Consider the following 21,937-nt stretch of genomic DNA (forward strand, 5'->3'; position numbering starts at 1 on the left):
GGCTTAAAATAATGATATTTCTTCAGGTGGCATAAAGGAAGACTTAGTGGAGACATGGTTGTGTTTATAAAATTCACAAGGGAGAAAAGCAACTTCTGAACCCTTTGGAAGGGGGAAAGCCTCTTGGTACTCTGAAGATAAAAGAGAGTTCTGTTTCAAAGAAGTATATGATATCATTATTCCAAGAAGTGATATAAATGGAAAATACTGGAGGATTTAAAAAAACAGTTAGCTTATATTCATGGATGACAGATCTCTTCTTCCAGTAAGACAAATTAGTGATTTAGGAGACTCCTGACTTTTCAGGTTGATATTGAGAATTGCCACCAGATTTTCACATACCCTGGTCCTGTCAGAGGGAGATCTCTAGCTTAGTGCAATTATGGGATTAATCCAAGGGGATATTTTAAAAAAATATTATATTATATTATATTATTTGAGATAGAGAGGTAGTGAAAGAGAGCAGGAGAAGTGGGGAGAGGGAGAAGCAGGCTTCTCACCACTGAGCAGGGAGCTGGACATGGGGCTCAATCCCAGAACCCTAGAATCATGACCTGAGACAAAGGCAGAAGCTTAACCAACTGAGCCACCCAGGCGCCCCCTAAGGGGGTATTTTTTTTTTTATTCCAATTTATTTATTTTCAGAAAAACAGTATTCATTATTTTTTCACCATACCCAGTGCTCCATGCAAGCTGTGCCCTCTATAATACCCACCACCTGGTACCCCAACCTCCCACCCCCCCGCCACTTCAAACCCCTCAGATTGTTTTTCAGAGTCCATAGTCTCTCATGGTTCATCTCCCCTTCCAATTTACCTAAAAGCACATACCCTCCCCAATGTCCATAACCCTACCCCCCTTCTCCCAACCCCCCTCCCCCCAGCAACCCACAGTTTGTTTCGTGAGATTAAGAGTCACTTATGGTTTGTCTCCCTCCCTATCCCATCTTGTTTCATGGATTCTTCTCCTACCCACTTAAGCCCCCTAAGGGGGTATTTTTGATCATAACTATTAAAGACAGACATACATGATAAGTTGTAGTTAACAGCAGTTTTAGCTACTGGCTCTCCAAGTTTCCTCTTACTTGGAGTGGAAATGCCTGCTGGTCCCACATCTGCCTTCCCAGCCACACCCACTCACTAGTGACAACTGACTGCCAATAGCCTCATCTCTGGAGAACAGTACAATGGGCCTGTTGTGTACTTGTTGACATACAGAGTGGATTGTTTTAGCAGGTGCAGAAGATAGTCCATGTGGAGATTACAGAGACCTTTATCCTTGATGGCATAGCATAATTCAAATCTAAGTTGTCCTTTGTCTGGTTAATAAGCAGGTGTTGGAATGAGACTTAGTTAATCTTAGGTCCTTCATGCATGGGGGCAACATTGATTGTGTGTGTGTGTGTGTGTGTGTGTGTGTGTGCATGTATGAGAGAGAAAGAGAGAGAGAGAGAAAGAGAGGAGAGAGAGAGTTCTGTTTTCTCTGTATCTTTTTCCTGTAATAAAATGATTTAAAATCCCTTTGGTGGCCAATCAGATAGCTCTGATTTTTCTGTTTATTGGAGACCATACACCCAGAGCAGTTCAAGTCCTAGAGAAGTTGTTCATTTTCAAGAGTGATCTTAGAAATAGGCAATGACTAGAAAGATGACTGTTTTCTGTTAGTGTGGTAATTTTACTTGGCTTGCTCATGAAACAGAGTCTTAATGTTTCTTCTGTATCCTCTGGGTTCCTGATAGGCAGAGGTAACTTTTGTTTCCAAATTCACTTTTTGGCTACGTGTTCTACTGAGGGTGGAACAATGGAAAAGAAGGTAATCCACAAGCTAGTGATCTGTAAGGACCTTAATTACCCTGTGTGTAGTCAGATCCTTCAGTTCTTCAAAATTTACCTCCTACCCTTAGCTTTTAGGGGAAGGAAGTAAATCATACAAAATCAGGCTATGACTGAGGATTTTGTTAAAAACAAACAGGCAAGCAAACAAAAAGCCACAAAATCATTTTGCAAGTTCACTACATATGTTCATCTTCTACTGACAAATTGCTCAGCCCAATATTAATGTTGGTTCTCACCCGCCCACCCCTGCACTCGTGTGTGTGACAGGGAGGCAGGGAGAGGATCTCATGTGGATTTCCAAAACTACAGTGAATGTACAACCTGGGGTTAAATGTTTGCTTTGAGTGGACAGCAGCTTGCTTAATCCCCATGCCGATGAGGTAAGCCTTTTTCCTTAGCTTACTTTCTCCACTCTCCCTCTGGCCCTTGCTTATCCACTTATAGTCTGCCTCCAAGAGAAGATCTCTGTATAGGAAAAAATGTGCCTCAGGAGGAAAAGAATAAAAATAGGTCAGTGATAACTCTCATCACATATTCCTATTTGAAATTCAGCTGGATGCAACAAGTATTTGTGGATAGCTTCTTTGTTCCCATACTTGCATTAAGCTCTGGGAGATACAGAGCCACGATGGTAAGACGGTAACGTTAAGAGCTGACATTTACTTAACGTTTACTATGTGTCAGGTGCAGTTCTAAGCACTTTATTTATATTCATGCATTTGATGACACAATGACCCTGTGTAGTACTATTACTATCCTCATTTCACAGCTAAGGAGACTGAAGTTAATTAAGTCACCCAAGTAGGAGCTGGCAGAGCCAGAATGCAAACCCAAACATTCCTACTTCACAAAGACAAGTTTTTTCCTCTTACAAAGTGCAGCTGGGGAAGACGAGGTCAGTATAGTGAAAAGCAGCTAGGAAACAATACAAGGCTCTGGCAGTGAGGACTACAGCGGTAGAGAAGGGAGAGATTAGTGCAGCTTAGGCTAGGCCTCTCAGAAGAGGCAAGACTTCTCTAAATCCCAGATTCTCCAGCTGTCAAATGGGTATAATAGACTTTATGTCATAGATTTAGTGTGAGAATTGAATGAGATAATGCATATAAATGGCTTAGTGCAGTGCCTGGTATATGCTGAGTGCTCAATAAGTTGTGATGGTGGCAATGATGCCATTGATATCTCTGGGACCTGAAAGATGAGTAGATCTGGGATATCCAGAGAGGAAGAGGGGTGGCTTTCTGGGTGAATTATGAGGAAAGAGGGGGAGCAAACATGATGTTGGGAAGAGGTGCTGAGGAGATAAAATTTTCTTTTTCCTTTGCCTGAGGTCACTAAGTACCTACTAGCAGAGCAAATTTAGGAGAGAAGAGGATGGATGTTGCAAAGTCAGTCAGCAGCCCTGAAGCTTTTCACTAGCCTTGAAGCGTGCCAGATGTACCCTCTGACACTGGGACCCTGCTTCATGAATGGTCCTCATCTTTTCTTCCTCCTCTTTGAGCTCAGGCCTAATGCCAGATGAGTGATTATGAAAAGCTCTAGACATTCCCTGAGTGAGAGCAACCTGTGGTATTTACAAGTACAGGCTCAGTTGCTTCCCTGACCCTAGAAGGTGTGAGCCTTTCCCAAGGCACAGAGGAAATGTGGTCCTCAGCAGGCTGACAGGAGGAATTGGACTTGGTGATGGGGGTGTCCATGGAGACTGTCTTCTGAGGTTATAGGTGACATCGTAAGTGTTGAGCTCCTACTATGTGAAGAACCATATATTAGGAGTTATGGGTAGTTCAAGAGAAGAAAAAAGCATGGTCTCTTCCCTCAATGTACTGCTCACTTTATTGTGGAGACCAGATCAACATGCTGGTATCAGTTTGTGGTCAATATAGGGTGGATATAACTAAATGTTCAATCGCCCACTTTCTTCAGATGTCGCTACCTGGCTGTCCAGCTCTCTCCTGCCATCCCTGTGTTTGCTGCCATGCTCTTCCTTTTCTCCATGGCTACACTGTTGAGGACCAGCTTCAGTGACCCTGGAGTGATCCCTCGGGCCCTACCAGATGAAGCAGCTTTCATAGAAATGGAGATAGGTGAGTGTTCTAACCAGCTGGCAAGATGCTGTGGTGACTTTAATCACTAAAGGAGTGGAATCATAATAGTAGTTGCAGACTAAGAATAATATCTAGCCTTTTCCCTGTAAGATCCTGAATCTGAGATCATGACTACCCTATGGTTTTGGTAAGTCAGGTTTAGCAAGATTTGAAAGCCGTATGCTTCATTCTTCTTGTGTTGGGTTGTGTCTCAGGAAGGGTTTGTCTTAATGCACTCTTCCTAAGAGGATGGGATTTTTTTACCTTTGAGGGGTCATGAACTCATTTGATTTTTTTTGATGAAAGCTATAAGCCTTCTTTTCATAAAAATATTCCAATATGTTTGACTATACATATAATTTGGGATGTAATTTCAGAGATTCACAGATCTTTGGAAGCACAATCATGGGCCCCACCAAGAACTCCTGCTTTAAGGCAATACACAAAGTGGGAGGAGACAGCTATGATGCCAGGAACCACTGAGAATTATAGGAAGGTAAAGGAGGGTAAAGGGAGCAGTTACAGGCTCATTACGGTACAGTTTTCAGCTCAGGGTAGGTCTCTTTGGGACAGAGATCAAGTGCTACACTAGCCAGGATCCAGGGTGGCTCCACAGATTGAACCAGAAGATCCCAGGGCTAGAGGAAGGAATATCCTAGGAGCTCACACTGGGAAAGAAGGCCAGAATATTAACACTCATGGGGACTGGGAGCCTCCCAGACTCCACAGCAGTGCTTGCCTAAATTGTTTGCAAGTCCAGTAGCCAAGTAGCTTGAGTTAGTGTCCAACCTAGATAGATTAGAAGAAAGGGGCCCAGGACTTATAAGACTAATAAGACTAAAAGCAATGCCCATGGGCCATCAATCTATGGTTAGCCTTTAGATTGTTAGGGTGTTTGTTTGTATTTTGATTTTTATATTACTTTAATTAAAAACACACAAACATTAAAGTTATAATAGGTATTATATTACATTTATATTTTTGAAAGAATTTACATTTGTATATTATCTGCCTATCCAATAAAATACTGTGTCTTTATTTTAAGATTGAATTTTATGCCCTTGAATAAAATTTTTATAGTTTTAAATTCTAGTTTCTATATTTCTTATATTGAGTTTATTCCTAATGTTTATATGCATGCTATCATCAATGAAATATTTTCTCCCATTTCCATTTGATGTTTTTTCCTCCAGTTTTATCAAGATATAATTGACACAACATTGTGTAAGTTTAAAGTATACAATGAGTTGATTTGATACTCCTTTACAGTGCTTTGAAAGCGTCCAAGCTTTTGTATTTCTTTTGTTTGTTTTAGCTGCATTTCCCTCTAGCTTCTCAGTGAATTTCTTTTTGAAAAATTCTAGCCTGTTTTAGTTGAGCTAAGGGGGCATAGTTTGTGCACATCTGAGCTTGAACTACTTAGGGATGGGGTAAGAGTGGGAATAGTGGGGAAAAAGCAGAGGCCAGGTGTGTTGGTGCAGCTGGAGTTCAGGGGAGACCTGGTAAGGCTGGGGTAGTTAGGAGTAAGATAGGAGGAGGGAGAGTTGTGTGTGCCATCTTTTTGCCATCTGGGATTATTCTTTTATCATCATCTTTCCATTCACATATGGAGAAACTGAAGGTCAAGGCAGTGCCTTGACTTGTCTCTTGCATCTCCCAGCAGGTGTTAGCAAGGTTAGTTCTGTTTTGCCAGATCACTGGGCCTGGAGCCCACGCTTGAGCTGTCACATTGTGACCTCTCCTTTTAGCATGTTTCTCTCCGTAGAAGAATACATTCTTGCATTCATTTGTATGTTTATGTTAGCAAGTTTTTGTCAGTATGCACTCATCCCTGTGCTGGAGGGAGGGGGCAGATGTGCATGGAGGTTGGGGCAGAAGACAACATTGTGATTCCATTGCAGCATAGCGCCTCATGGGGAGGATGAACCATGAACTCTATCTCACAAGTGCCTTCATGTAAAGGCCATGCAAAGGAATATTAAGGTGGCATGCTGGTACTTGCATCATTCTCTAATGAAGAGCTATCCCCATCTTTTTAAGACTTGTGGCACATTGTTATTGTTTGATTTCACAGCATCTACCCCACTCTGCAAAAAAAGGAAAAAAGTTCCATATGGCAGATATTTTTAAAATCAAAGTGAATTGAAAAATTATTCTGTTTTTAGAATTATCCTGCACATCTAGGGTGCAAGGAAATAGGCATTCTCATATGCTGCAGATGGATGGGCGTGCAAATTGATACAATCTGTCTGGGAAGCATTTTAGCAATAAGCAATATGGGCTTTAAGAATTCATACCCTTTGACCCAGTAATTCCACTTCACTTAGAGTTTAGTTAAAGGAAATAATCAGATTCATACAAATTACTGTAGAAGGATTTTCAACATGTCATTTTTTTCTTTTTCCTTTTTTTTTCTTTTTAATGTGGGCCTACCTGTTTTCATTTTAATGCATATTAAATAATATATATTCTCTTTTTTAAAAAAGATTTTCTTTATTTGAAAGAGAGAGGTGGGGGAAGGGGCAGAGGGAGAGGGAGAGAACCTCACGCCAACTCCAAGGTGAGACTAGAGCCCAACTATCGGGGTTTAGTCTCACTACCCTGAGATCATGACCTGAGTTGACACCAAGAGTTGGATGCTCAACTGACTGGGCCACCCAGGTGCCCCAACTTATGGATATATTGTTGAGAAGGGGAGGTGGAAATTGGGGTGGTGATCAGAGGGGATTTAAACTTTATCTGTAACATTTTAAGTTTTTTTCACGTAACATCATTTAAATAGTAAAAACCCAGAGGCCATTTAAATGCCCTACAATATGGAATGGTTAAATAGATAATGGTATGTACATATGATGGAATATTATATTGCCAGTATTAATATTTTTTGGAAGAGAAATTAACAACCATGGAGAAGTGTTCACCATATAGTGTTAAGCAAAAAATAGAGGGTACAAAATTATATTTATAATGTGATCTCAAATTTTTAAAAATCATGAATGTTTATTTACCTGTTAAGGAAATACACCAAAACACATGGATATTCCTGAGTTGAGAGACTAGCAATGATTTTTTTTCTTACGTATATCTTCTGTTTTTTCCAAACTTTTACAATAAGCATGCATTACTCTTATTTTTAAATGATTATTTTTCTGATTCTAAGTATTACCAGCCTTTTTTATGCATATATTTTATTTTTGCAAGATAATATCCTTTTATTCATGTTACATGCTTTCTAGTGTACATTTTCATTTTGCAATATATTGTGAACATTGTCCTGTGTTTTCATTCACTTGTCTACATCATTTTAAAGGGTTGCATAATATTCCATCCTATGCATGCATTTACTTAACCAATCCCCTGTGACACTGAGGTTATTTTCAGGTTTTCACTATTAAAAGGGTCTCAGTGACAAATATCCTTCCATCAACATCTTTTGTGTATCTCTTTGTAGTTTTGTTAAATTCCTAGAAACAGAATTGCTGGGTCAAAAAATATATGCCTTTAAAGTTTTGGGAGCCAGTGCTTTATCCCTTACTGATTATGTATAAAAATACCTTCCCCATCCTTGCCAATACTGGGTATTTTTATTACTTTTTTATTAAAGATTTTATTTATTTGTCAGAGAGAGAGAGAACACAAGCAGTGGGGAGCAGCAGGCAGAGGGAGAGGTAAGTGGAGGAAGAAGCAGGCTCCCCACTGAGCAAGGAGCTCAATGCTGGACTCAACCCCAGGGCCCTGGGATCATGACCTGAGCTGAAGGCAGACACTTAACCGACTGAGCCACCCAGGCGTCCCATTTTTATTCTTTTTAATATTTGTTAATATAGGAGGAGGTAACAGCATCTTTGTGTTGATTTTTATGCCTTTGATTCTTAGTGAATTTGAATGATTTCATTTCATATGCTTTTTAGCCGTTTTTATTTCTTTTATAAATGTTTTTCTCTGTAATCTGCTGAAAAAGATGAAGAAACCTCTTTTCACATGTGCAGAAAAGAATTGCATGGTATTCAGTGGAATTTGAAGGGATACTTGTTGATGTTGACAATACCCTTAGGCAGTGCTAGTCTAGAAAAGACAGTGGGCCTAAGGAAGTGGCGATTGCTCCCTCTGCTTTTGGAGAAGTGAGACTTTGAGGCTCAAATAATGACTGGCAGTGATATTAACTGTCTTTACTGACCTACAGAAGCTACCAATGGTGCAGTGCCCCAGGGCCAGCGACCACCTCCTCGTATCAAGAATTTCCAGATCAACAACCAGATTGTAAAGCTGAAATACTGTTATACATGCAAGATCTTCCGGCCTCCCCGGGCCTCCCATTGCAGCATCTGTGACAACTGTGTGGGTGAGTAAAACCAAAGAGGCTTCGTCTGGGGGAAAGGCTGAACTGAAGGAGAGGGTCAAGGTTATTTTTCTAGGGAAGAATCAGTAGTGGTGGGAAGATTGATTTATATAGGAAATAAGCTAGATTTAGTTAGGAAACTTTAGGAAGCAAGGTACTGAACAGCTGTAGATCAATTGTACTTCTATAGATCATATCATGATTTAAATATCCTCTAGTCTGAAATGTATTTAAAAAACCTTTTTTTTAAATGATTTTTTTATAGATTATTTATTTGATAGAGAGAGATCACAAGTAGGCAGAGGCAGGCAGAGAGAGAGAAGGGGGAAGCAGGCTCCCTGCTGAGCAGAGAGCCCGACATGGGGCTCGATCCCAGGACCCTGAGATCATGACCTGAGCTGAAGGCAGAGGCTTAAACCACTGAGCCACCCAGGCGCCCCTAAAAAACCTTTTTGATAAGTGGGGAAGTAAACTTGACCTGTTTTTCAAATCCGGATTTATTTCAAGTGGAGCCCGCCTTACTTGGGGGGAGGAGATCTCTAGTCCACTGGAGGGCAGCATCGGGGAAGGAAGGGATATGTAAGAAGCAGTGTTCCCAAGAAGAAAGTTGCTAGCATTTATTGAGTTCCTACTATATCCCAGGCACTGTGCTAAGTGCTTTCCCTTTCTCTTATTTAAGACTCATCAGAACCCCATGTGGTGGGTATTATCCCCTTTTTACAGATGAGGAAATAGGTGATGCATCTTTGTGCCGGCTCATGTAATTAATATGATATGAAACTGGAGTAGGTCTGATTCCAAAACTGTCATTTCATCTTTCTCTGCCGATGTTGCAAGGGTGGTGGGTGTGCATAGTACATGGGTCTGTGCTTCTCTCTGCATATATGTGGCTTAGTTGTAATCACTGCCTACCGTGTGTTGAACCCTGGGAAAGATCAGAAATAGGCAGTAAATATGTCTGTTCATAATGTGCAACTCCTTACCTTACCAATAAGCATACTTTTAAAAAAAGATTTTATTTTTTTTTTATTTGAGAGAGAGAGCACAAGTGCACATGTGTGGGAGAAGGAGCAGAGGGAGAGGGAAAAGGATAAACAGACTCTGTCCTGAGAACAGAGCCCAACACAGGGCTCGGGGCTTGATCCCAGGACCCTGAGATCATGATCTGAGCCAAAACCAAGAGTCAGATGCTTAACTGACTGAGCCACCAGGCTCCCCAAGCATAGTTCTAGGACTCTTTGTATATGCCGTGGAACATGCCTCACTGAGTACATTGCTTTCTTCTTATTAGCCAATTCTTTGGGCAAATGTTGGGAAGATAAAGCTTACTTTATATGGTAAAAATCTGTATGTAGATAGGACTTTTATAAATTAAAACTTGTTTTAAATTAGCTAGGAAGCTTGATATTTCAAGAAGTTCTGATATGAAGGTTTTTTTAAAAGATTTTATTTATTTATTTGATAGAGATCACAAGTAGGCAGAGAGGCAGGCAGAGAGAGAGGAGGAAGCAGGCTCCCCGCTGAGCAGAGAGCCCTGATGCAGGGCTTGATCCCAGGACCCTGGGATCATGACCTGAGCCGAAGGCAGGGGCTTTAACCCACTGAGCCACGCAGGCGCCCCTGATGTGAAGGTTTTCATAAAGAATTCTCTCTCCTTATTAATATTCTTAAGTATAAAGAACTTTGATTTTTTAAAAAGAAGCACTAACATTCCAGTAGAAATATGGACAGTTCGTAAAATAGGAAAGGTAATTAACTAGTTAACATGAAAAAGGGTCGTCCCTACTAAAAATCAAAGAAATAAAAATTAAAACAGGGTCTCTTAAAATCTAGAACATTAGCAAATAAAACCCGATAATGCTTAGTCCTATCCTGACAGAAGTGTAAATTGGAACAAACTTTTTGGAAGACAACCTAGTGAGATTCATAAAAGCTTTAAAATATGTATACCCTTTGATGCCAGTGATTCCCTTTCTAGGGATAGATCCCTAGATAGAAAATAATAAAATAAAAATATTCCCTTTCTAGGAATAGATCCCTAGATAGAAAATAATCAGGGATGTGGTAAAAGATTTAGGTATGGAAATATTTACCTCAGGATTATCATGATGATGAAAAATTGGATAAACCTAATTGACCACCCGCAGATACATGGTGGGACGTTCATGCAATAGACTTGTGGGGAAAGCTCAGATCAGAAAGCTGAATGAAGGGCGCTGGCGTGGCTTAGTCGTTAAGCATCAGCCTTCAGCTCAGGTCATGACCCCGGGGTCCTGGGATGGAGCCCCGCATACGGCTCCCTGCTCAGCGGGAAGCCTGCTTCTCCCTCTCCCACTCCCTCTGCTTGTGTTCCCTCTCGCTGTGTCTCTCTGTCAAGTAAATAAACAAAATCTTAAAAAAAAAGAAAGCTAAATGAAATAAAATAGGAGATAGGCTACATTTATAGTGTGATCTCAGTTACACAGTTGAAAATATATATATAAAGATATATGCAAGGAAATATACCAGAATGCTTATGCTTATAGTTTCTTATCTATAGGTTGTGGAATTATGAGTGATTTTATTTCCTCTATTTTTCTTTTTTCTTTTGAGTTTTCTGTGATGAGCATATATTAGTTATATTATCAGAAAAAGTTTGATTTGAGGGGCACCTGGGTGGCTCAGTGAGTTAAAGCCTCTGCCTTCGGCTCAGGTCATGATCCCAGGGTCCTGGGATTGAGCCCCACATCAGGCTCTCTGCTCAGCAGGGAGCCTGCTTCCCTTGCTCTCTCTCTCTGCCTGCCTCTCTGCCTACTTGTGTGATCTCTGTCTGTCAAATAAATAAATAAAATCTTTAGAAAAAAAAAAGAAAAAGTATGATTTAAAATAGTAGGGGTGCTTGGGTGGCTCAGTCGGTTAAGGGTCCAACTCTTGATTTCAGCTCAGGTCATTAATCTCAGGGTCGTGAGGTCAAGCTCTGTGTCGGGCTTCACTCTTAGCATGGAGTCTGCTTGGGATTCTCTGTCTCCTTTCCCTCCACCCCTCCCACCCTAAAATAAATAAATAAAATCTTAAAAAATAAAAATAAAATACAATAAAAATGTATCTGTATAAATCTACAGTTTTCAATGTTTTTATATGGCAGTTTTGTTTGAAGTGAGGCCATATCTGTAATTCTTCTTTTCTAATTTTTAAATTTTATTTTAAAAAAGATTTTATTTATTTATTTGACCCAGAGAGAGAGAGAGAGATCATAAGTAGGCAGAGCAGCAGGCGGTGGGGGGGTGGGAAGCAGGCTTCCTGCTGAGCAGAGAGCCTGATGTGGGGCTTGATCCCAGGACCCTGAGATCATGACCTAAGCCAGAGGCAGAGGCTTAACTCACTGAGCCACCGAGGCGCCCCAATGTCTGTAATTCTTGATCCAGATATTACCCTAATCAGTTGGATGTGTCTTTTCCACATATTCTTTTCCTTTGCTGAGAAGATATATTGTAGCCATTTAGCCAGGAGATGTACCATTCTTACAGTCTTAATTTTGACCAGTACATAGCTCGTTTTTTAAATGCTGTATTTTATTCATTAAAATAACACATGTTCATTGTAGAAAATATGGGAAGTACAGCAAGTATAAATAAAACTTAATCCCAAATTTACTCTCCATTTTTCTGTATCTCCTTCCACTGTCGCTTGTTTGGAAGTTAGATCACACATGATAGAGTTTTTTTTTTAAGATTTTATTTATTTATTTGACAGACAGAGATCACAAGTAGGCAGAGAGAGAGGAAGGGAAGCAAGCAAGCTCCCTGCTGAGCAGAGAGCCTGATGTGGGGCTCAATCCCAGGACCCTGGGATCATGACCTGAGCTGAAGGCAGAGGCTGTAACCCACTGAGCCACCCAGGCACCCCACACATGATAGAGTTTTTAATCCTGCCTTTGTCATTTAACATTATATCCTGAGCATTTTTCTACATCTTTAATAAATATTTTTTGAATATATTATTTTAATGACTGCATAATCCATCATATGGCTATATTCTAGTTTATTTAGGCAGTTTCCTCTAATTAAATATTATTTACTATTCCATTATTACACTGCAATCAAAATGATTAAATTTAAGGATGCGGAAATATACTGCTGGTGGGAATATAAAATGGTGCAGCCACTGTAGAAAACAGTTTGGCAGTTCCTCAAAAAGTTAAACATGAAATTATCATATGATCCAGCAGTTCCACTCCTGGATATGTGTGTGTGTGTGTGTGTGTGTGTGTGTGTGTGTATCTAAATTAGTCTGTTCAGACTACCATAACAAAATACCATAGACTGGGGAGCTTAAAAGAAATTTATTTTTTCACAGTTCTGGAGGTTAGAAGTCCAAGATCAGGGTGCCGACAGGATTGATGTCTGGTGAGGTCTCTGTCTCTGGCTTGCAGGGGCCACCTTCTTGCTGTTCATGTGGCTAGTTTTCTGTGCTCATGCGCTCCTGGTGTCTCATCTTCTTCCTATAAGGATACCAATCTGACGGGATTAAGGCCTTACTCTTATGACCTCATTTAACCTTAGCTACCTCCTTCGAAGCCCTGTCTCCAAATACAGTCACATTGGAGGTTAGAGCTTCAACATATAAATTTGGGGGAGCGACGCAATTCTGTCCATAAAAAACACCAAAAAAGAATTGACAATAGATACTCAAACATTTCTGTATATCAGTGCGCATGGCCGTATGGTGAACACACCATAGCCAAAAGATGGAAACAACATCCGTCAACAGATGAATGAATGAATAAACAAATGTGGTATATCTGTACAATGGAATATTACTGAGCTATAAGGAGGAATGAAGTGCTGATATATACTGCAATGTGGATGAATCTTGAAAACATTATGCTAAATGAAAGAAGCCAGACAGAAGTCGTCAAATACCATATGATTGCACTTATGTGAAATTTCTAGAATAGGTATAGAGACAGAAAGATTAGAGGATACCAGGGTCTGGGGGAAGGGGAAAACAGAGAGTTACTCTTTAATGGGTACAGAGCTTCTCTTTGGCGTTGGTGAAAATTTTTGGAAATAGGTAGTGGTGATGGTTGCACAACACTGAATGTAATTAATGCCACCGTACACTTAAAATGAATAAATTGGCAAATTATGTATTATATATTTTGCCACAATAAAAAATCTAATAAAAAATTACTAAACTTAAATTTCTGTACACATCTCTATTTCCTTATGAGAAGTTACTGAAAATGGATTTATTTTGCCTAAGGGGTGTGAGCTTTATTATGGCCATTGATACACACATTGCTTTTCAGAAAGGCTCTCTGAATTTATACTCCCACAAAGAGTATATTAGTATCTATTTTATGCTATTCTTACCAGCACTGGATATTATTTTATTATTTTTTATATTCTTATTTTGATAGGCAAAATTCTTATTTTATACTAGTATTGCACTGAATTATTAGTGAATCTGAAAATATTTAAATATATGGTTATGTGATATTTAACTGTTTTTGCCCTTTGGCTATTTTCTTAAAGGAGTATTTTGTATTTTGTTACTGATTTGTAAGGTTTTCTCAAATACTAAGGTACAAAATTGACATATATTTCCATTTTTTTTCCTGTTTAATATTCTTTTATAGTATTTTTAACATGTATAAAATATTTTTAAGATTTATGGAGTCAGGTATATTTTTCTTTAACATCTGTGTTTTCCTCTATTAATTTTATGCTTACTTAGAAAATCCTTATCTGTACAGTGGACAAATGTTCATCTATTCTTTTTTTAAAAGACTTTATTTATTTTCGAGAGAGAGAACAAGAGCAGGAGCAGGAGGAGCAGAGAGAGAGAGAATCTCAAGCAGACTCCGTGTGGAGTGCAGAACCTGACTTGAGGCTCGATCTCACAATCCTGAGATCATGACCTGAGTCAAAACCAAGAGTTGGCTGCTCAACAGGCTGTGCCACCCAGATGCCCCTCATCTATTCTTTATGGTTATTTTTTGGTTATATTTTGTTCTTATATTTATTTTTAAAACTTTTTTAGAGAGCTGGAGGGGGCAGAGGGAGAGGGAGAAAGAGAATCTTAGGCAGGCTCCACACCCAGCTCAGAGCCCAGTGTGGGACTGGATCTCACAACCTTGAGATCATGATCTGAGTGGAAATCAAAAGTCCGGCACTTAACCAACTGAGCCACCCAGGTGCCCCTGTAGTTTTATCTTTTTTTTTAAGCTAGAGGTTAAGAAAAACCACACTACTCATTTTTCAAAATTTCCTTGGCTATTTTCACCTACTTATTCTTCCTGAACTTAGTAAGTCCACCTAAGATTTTTCTTTGGAGAAGCAAAATCTCTTGTCACCTGGCAATGAGGCAGCTTGCTTGACCCCTCAGTGCCTTAGTTTCTTCAACTGCAATGTGAGGAAAAGAGTATCTTCTTTTGCTTGACTTCCAGAGTGATTGTGGGGATCAAATGAAATGGCTGAAAACATTGTGAAAAATAGAAACCAGTGTTTTTTATAATCAAAATCGGCAGTGATCTTGGGGGTCTCTAAATCAGGCACTATGTGGAGGGCATGCTATGCTTTGTTTTGGAGGCTTTGACACTGGACTCTCTCTTTCTCCCACAGAGCGCTTCGACCATCACTGCCCCTGGGTGGGGAATTGTGTTGGAAAGAGGAACTACCGCTACTTCTACCTCTTTATCCTATCTCTCTCCCTCCTCACGATTTATGTGTTCGCCTTCAACATCGTCTATGTGGCTCTCAGTGAGTATGCAGGGCAGTGTCTGTTGGTGAAGGGTGGGAAAACACTTTGAGAGCTGAGGGGAGTAGTTGGGTTTCTTGGGGGGACTTTACCATTGCAGAGGCACCCTAGGACCAATTAGAAATGAATACTACCCTCTGCTCTCAAGCTTAGCACCAAACCTCAGCTCACATCAATCCATATTCCTGAGAATGTTGACCTTGTCCTTGGCCTTCTGCTGAAGACCGAGGCTCTGATTACTGGTCTGTACCCAGAGTAGTGGGCATTTCTGAGGTGATCCCAAAGGTTGAGGATGTATTTTAGCTCCGTATCCTTTCTTCTGCCTTGTAAGACCTGCTCTGTGCCAGGTGGTAGAAGGGGTTATACAAGAGAAATGTCTTTCAGTAGGTCGTGGTCTACTTTGGGAGACAGAAAATACATACCCACATGTATGCATGTGCACACATGCACGTGTGCGCACACATGCACACGCACACACACCAAATCACCCTAAAGCCAGATGGGGTGTGGAGTTAAAGGAGGCTTCTTCATCAAGAGATGAGTTCTCAGCTGGATTTTGAACAAGGGAGGTAGATGGATTGATGAGGAGAAAGGATTTTTCTTGAATATTTCTGATTTCTTTCATCTATGGATGAATATTCCCCATCCATGCCCATAGTTGGGGGCTCAGGAAAAGGGACGGGAGCGGGAAGCTTGACTTCTGCCAGACTCTGTAATCCAGTGCCAGGTCCTGCAGTGAAAATGTGAACTCTTTAGTGAGGATACTGCCAGCTTGTAGGTGAGAGTCCCTTGTTTGAGTGAGGGTTTAATCTCTTAGCAGCTTGTAACACGGGATAAGGAGGGAATGAAATGAGTGGGTACTAGGATAAATGTGCATTTTTTTACTAAAGTCATTGATTTTTTCTTTCTACTTGCCCTCCCAATTTAACAGAATCCTTGAAAATTGGCTTCCTGGAGACGTTGAAAGAAACTCCTGGAACATATCCTCCCCTGGCAGTATGTCCCTGTGACGCCCTCTTAAACTAGTTTCGAGTAGGCTTTCTCTCTGCATTTCTCCCAGCATCTCATTTTCTATCTGTTAGAGAGTGCCAAGATCTAAAATTAAAAAAAAATGTAGTCTTAATGGTAGCAACCAGAATGGAAGATGGCCAGGGCTGAAAGGGAGGTCTTTCCCTCACCCCTTTCTCCACTGCCTCCCTCCCAAGTCCTTCTGACCCAGGCTCAGCCCTGCCTCCTCTGGTGGGCCGTGTTTGTTTCAATACACCTCTTACATCACTTGACCAAAGTCCCCCCTTTCTGTTATAGCTCAGGCTTATTTTGTACAACAGTTGCATTTCTGAGAAAGAGATTCCGATGGGATTTCTGTAAGTCACGTTCTGTTTTTCCCACCAGTTTTTCATTTATAAAGTTTATTTTTCGATTGATTTTCCACTGGCAGTGAAGGCCAACATTATTTAGCTTTGGCCTTCTTCTAAACTTTCTCTTCAAAGAGCTAATGATGAATAAACAAACACTTAAAAACACCAGAAACATTAGACAGCCACTCATAGTGAATAAATAGGAGTCCTTTACCTTTCATATATCCAATGAGTTTAGAATTCATCTGTTGTTATATATGGATACTTGGCCATTTCTGATATATGTTCTGAGAGGTAAAGTCGGTATGATTGTTGCCATGAGGCTGAGGCATTGAGTTCCCTGGTGTAGCTTCTTCAACATTCCTTAGCATCACCTCACTGTCCTAGAAGTGCTTATTTGCTTCTTCACACTGTGGTCCGTCGTGGGACTGACTGGATTTCACACTTTCCTCGTGGCTCTCAACCAGACAACAAATGAAGACGTGAGTCAACTTTTCCTCTTCTTCATCACATATTCTTTCTTCTCCAAAGTCTGTGCTCCCATTACCTGCCGGAGAACTGAGTCTCCAGGGCCTGGTAGGTCAAGGCAGACAGAAAGCTGGTTTGGGAGATTGTTAAATCCAGTGTGTGGAAGAGGAAGCACACTGCTTTTTTTGGGAAGAAGAGGTTCAGTGGTTAAGTGGGTACAAGGTCTTCAGCTGGTATAGGTCCTTACAGGCTAGTTAGGGCCTCTGGATTTGGAATGGAGAGGGACAGTTGCATTGAATAAATCCTTGCTTTTTAAAACTTACCAATTAAGGGGCACCTGGGTGGCTCAGCCATTAAAACTTACCAATTAATCCATGTTCATTGTAGAAAATCAGAAAATGCAGATGAGTAAATCACAGCAATAAGTCCCCATAACTTTACCTCCTGGATTTCACCATGGTTTTGTTTTTTTAAGTTTTTATCTAAATTCACCATTGTTAATGGTATGATTTGTAGTCCTCCAGACTTGTTCCTGTGTTTGTTTAGATGAATATATATTTTGTATCTTTAATTGAAAATAATACATGCTGTTCAGCCTCTGATTTTTCACTCGATTATCAATATTTTTCTATGGCTATGCGGGTATTTCTTTTTTTCCTGTTGTGGTAAAATATACCTATTATAAAATGCACAGTCTTAGCCATGTTGACATGTAGAATTCAGCAGCAGGAAGTACATTCATGTTGCTGTGCTGCCATCGCCACCATCTATCTCCAGAGCTTTTCATCTTTCCATGCTGCAGGTGTTTCTGCAACATAATTTTTACTATAGGCCTTGGCTTTTATCTTGCAGATCAAAGGCTCATGGACAGGCAAGAATCGTGTTCAGAATCCCTATAGCCATGGCAACATTGTGAAGAACTGCTGTGAAGTGCTGTGTGGCCCCTTGCCCCCCAGGTACTCAGTGGACTAGAAGATTCTGGGATTCTTGGGACAAGCAGTTCAACCTGATCCTATTACCTGGCCTGATGAATCCTTTTTTTTTTTTTAATTAGAGAGAGAGAGAGCAAAAGTGGGGTGGGAGGGGGCAGAGGGAGAGGTAGAGAGAATCCTGAAGCAGATTCCCCACTGAGTAGGGAGCCTAACTCGGGGGCTCGATCTCAGGGCCCTGAGATCATGACCTGAGCCAAAATCAAGGGTTGGACACTTAAGTGACTGAGCCCCGCAGGTGCCCCTGATGCATTCTTCTGAATGTGGCCTTTTGGGGTCAAATGGGCTTTCCTGGGGATTATCCCTTGTGCCATATCTACATGGACCGCAGACCACAGGGGTGACCTTTTTTTTTTGAAGGGATGACCTTTCATTCTTATTTGTTTGTTCCCTGCCTAATGTGGTGTTCCCTGCTCTGTTGAAGAGAAAACCATGGAAGACAGGAGGCATGTGCTAGGAAACACTAGGCTGCTAAAGGGAAGGTTTATGTTTTCTAGCACACACAGAGGTTCTGGTTGGGGCAGATGGGTGGAGGGGTGAATACAAAGTGCTTTATTAACGGTGCTCTCTCCTTCAGTGTGCTGGACCGAAGGGGTATTTTGCCACTGGAGGAAAGTGGAAGTCGACCTCCCAGTACTCAAGAGACCAGTAGCAGCCTTTTGCCACAGAGCCCAGTAAGTATTCCTGACCTAACAGCTGAGTCAGTGATAGAAGGTGTAGGCTAATTTATACCTTTGAAATATAATTAGGCAATTTCATGTCCAGTCATTCCAGCTTCGCTGTCTCTGCTTCTGCCCTGACATTGTCTTTAGATCTTTGTGCCCTTGAGGTGGATTAAGGGCTAATCATTTCTTAGACATTCTGTGCCATTCACTGTGCTAGGTGCTAGGGATATGCCGGTGAACATGACAAACAATGTCCCTGATCTCAAGGAGCTCATTGTCTAGTGGGGATGTGAGACAAGAAAATATGTCATTGCTCAATGTTATGAAAAGTGGCTTGAGGAGGAAAGCATTAAAATGCTGTCAGACCTAGGATAGGGGTGAGGGCAGTAGGTTCGAGTTAATGGAGGGGTTATCTTGGTAGAAGGGGGCTTCCTCCCTGGCATAAGCAGATGTTGTAGAAGATCTCCCAGTTCTCTTGCTCAGGATATGCTTTACAAAGTATGTTCCTAAAAAGTTACTATTTGACATTTCTTTTTAAAATTTATTTATTTATTTATTTGAGAGAGGGAGAGCACAAGCAGCGGGGAGGAGCAGAGGGAGAAGCAGACTTCCCACCCAGCGGGGAGTCGGATGTGGGGCTGACCCTGGGATCATGACCCTGAGATCATGACCTGAGCCAAAGGCAGATGCTTAACCATCTGAGCCGCCCAGGCAGCCCTTGACATTTCTATTTTTTCATAATAGCTTTATTGAGCTATAATTCACATATTATAAAATCCCTGTTTAAAGCCCCTTTACCAGTAGGGCCTGTCTTGTAAAGCCCCTTTATGGCTCACTGTAGTATATTCAGAGTTGTTCAATCATCACAACAATCAATTTTAAAACATTTTCATGATCCCTCACCAAACCACTGTACCCATCAGCAGTAACACTCTCTCTTTTCTTCCTAGTTCCCCCAACCCCATCCTTAGGCAACTATTAATTTACTTCCTTTTGCTGTAGATTCTCCTCTTCTGTACATTCCATATAAATGGAATTACATCATGTGTGGTCATTTATGTCTGGCTTCTTTTATTTGACATAATATTTTCAAGGTTTCTCCATGTTGTTTCATTCCTTTATATGGCTGAATAATATTCCCTTATATGGATAATACCACATTTTGTATATACATTCCTCCTTTGGGTTCTTTGCATTTTTTGGTTATTACAAATAATGTAGTGATGAACTGTCCTGTGCAAGTTTTTGTGTAGACACATATTAATCATTTGTCTTGGGTGTATACCCAGGAGTGAAATCACTGGGTCATATAATAACTCTATGTTTAACCTTTTGAGTACCTGGTGGACTATTTTCCAAAGTGGCTGCACCTTTTTGCATCCCCTACCATGAGTGTATGAGGGTGTCAGTTTCTCCACATTCTTGGCAACGCTTGTCATTATTTGCCATTTTGGTTCCAGCCATCATAGTGGGTGTGTAGTGGTATCTCATTATGGTTACGATTTGCATTTCCCTAGTGATGTTGAGCATCTTGTCGTGAGCTTATCAGTCGTTTGTGTATCTTCTTTGGAGAAGTGTCTATTCAGATCCTTTATCCATTTTTAAATTGGGCAATTTTTAAAAAATTATTGTTGAGTACCAAGTGTTATTTATATATTCTTTGTGTTAGTCCCTTATCAGGTATATGATCTGTGTATATTTTCTCCCATTCTGCGGGTTGTCTTTTCACTTTCTTGATGGTGTCCTTTAAAGCAGAAAAGTTTAAATTTTGATGTAGTCCAGTGTATCTATTTTTTTCCTTTTGTTTCTTGGGCTTTTGTTGTCAGATCTAATAAACCATTGTTTAATCCAAGGTCACAAAGACTTATGTCTCTGTGTTTTCCAAGAGTTTTATAGTTTTAGCTCTTATGTTTAGATCTTTGATCCATTGTGAGCTAATTTCTATATATGGTGTGAAGTAGGAGGTTCAGATTCTTTCTTTTGCATATGGATATCCAGTTGCCTCAGTATCCTTTGTAGAAAAGACTATTTCTTCCCCATTGAATTGTCTTGGCACCTTTGTCAAAAGTCAGTTGACTGTAAATTCAAGAGTTTGTTTCTGGAGTCTCAGTCCTATTTCACTGATCAATATATCAATTCTTGTGCCAGTATCACACAGTCATGGTTATTGTAGTGTTGTAGTAAGTTTTGAAATTAGGAAGTGTGAGTAGTACAAATTTATTCTTTATTTATTCAATTGTTTTGGCTGTTCTGGGTCCCTTGAATGTTCATATGCATCTTAGGATCAGCTTGTCAATTTGCAAAGAAGCCAACTGGAATTTTGATGGGGATTGCGTTGAATCTATACTTTATTTTTGGAGTATTGTCTCTCTAATAAGATTAAATCTTCTAAACCATTATTAACATGGCTGTCTGCACTTTTTAGGTCTTCTTTAATTTCTTCAACATGTTGTATTTTTCCGAGTATAAGTTTTTAAATTTTATTTATTTATTTAGAGCGTGCACATGAGAGCGGGGAGAGGGGCAGAGGAAGAGGGAGAGAAAATCTCAAGCAGACTCTGTGCTGAGCACAGAGCCAAATGTGGGGCTTCATCTCATGACCCTGAGACCATGACTTGAGCTGAAATGAACAGTCAGATGCTTAATCATGTGAACCACCTACGAGCCCCTAGTATAAGTTTTTTTAAAGTTTTATTTATTTACTTATTTTTTAAGATTTTATTTATTTATTTGACAGACAGAGGTCACAAATAGGTAGAGAGGCAGGCAGAAGCAGCCTCCCTGCTAAGCAGAGAGCCTGATGTGGGCCGTGATCCCAGGACCCTGGGATCATGATCTGAGCTGAAGGCAGAGGTTTTAACCCACTGAGCCACCCAAGTGCCCCCAAGTTTTATTTATTTAAGTAATCTCTACACCCACCCATCGTGGGGCTCAGAATCTTCTCCAACTGAGCCAATCAGGCACCCCCAGAGTGTACGTTTTATACTTCTTTTGTTACATTTATTCATAAGTATTTTATCCTTTTTGGTGTTATTGCAAATGAAATTATTTTCCTAATTACATTTTTGAATTGTACATAGAGAGTATATTCAGTTGACCTTTTATATTGATCTTATATCTTGAAAACTTCCTGAACTTGTTTATTCTAATAGATTTTTAGTAGATTTGAACTTTCTTTTCAAACAGAATCCTACGTTTGTTTTTATTTATTTATTTTTAGAATCCTACTTTTAAAAAAGTGACTGATTTGTGTGAAGTAAATAATTGTTCTCTACTTTGCCTTTCCTAAATTTTCAATTTTCTTTTTTTTTGAAGTAAAGCAAACTCTTGTTTATATATTACTATCATCATTTTGAATATAATTTTTCTGATGAATCTGATCTTAAATCGTAACAATCTAAGTTAGTGATGCTAAGTTGAATGTAGGGCAGGGTAGTATTTTAGAATCACTCAAGGGGCAT

At 40.1% G+C, this 21,937-nt stretch overlaps 1 protein-coding gene across 2 annotated transcripts in view; it reads left to right on the top strand.

The window, feature by feature from the left end:
* The window catches only part of ZDHHC9 (zinc finger DHHC-type palmitoyltransferase 9), a 33,636-nt gene that overhangs the window by 9,195 nt on the left and 2,504 nt on the right, over positions 1-21,937 (top strand). For both annotated transcript variants that reach the window (XM_044234370.1, XM_044234371.1), the window contains 7 exons: positions 3,756-3,916; positions 8,100-8,258; positions 14,861-14,998; positions 15,928-15,976; positions 16,734-16,836; positions 17,675-17,778; positions 18,389-18,485. In XM_044234370.1, coding sequence (XP_044090305.1) covers positions 3,756-3,916; positions 8,100-8,258; positions 14,861-14,998; positions 15,928-15,976; positions 16,734-16,836; positions 17,675-17,778; positions 18,389-18,485 — 811 coding nt within the window. The remainder of the gene's footprint in view (positions 1-3,755; positions 3,917-8,099; positions 8,259-14,860; positions 14,999-15,927; positions 15,977-16,733; positions 16,837-17,674; positions 17,779-18,388; positions 18,486-21,937) is intronic.

The sequence above is a fragment of the Neovison vison genome, chromosome X, assembly GCF_020171115.1.
Source record: "Neovison vison isolate M4711 chromosome X, ASM_NN_V1, whole genome shotgun sequence".
Taxonomy (NCBI): Eukaryota; Metazoa; Chordata; class Mammalia; order Carnivora; family Mustelidae; genus Neogale; species Neogale vison.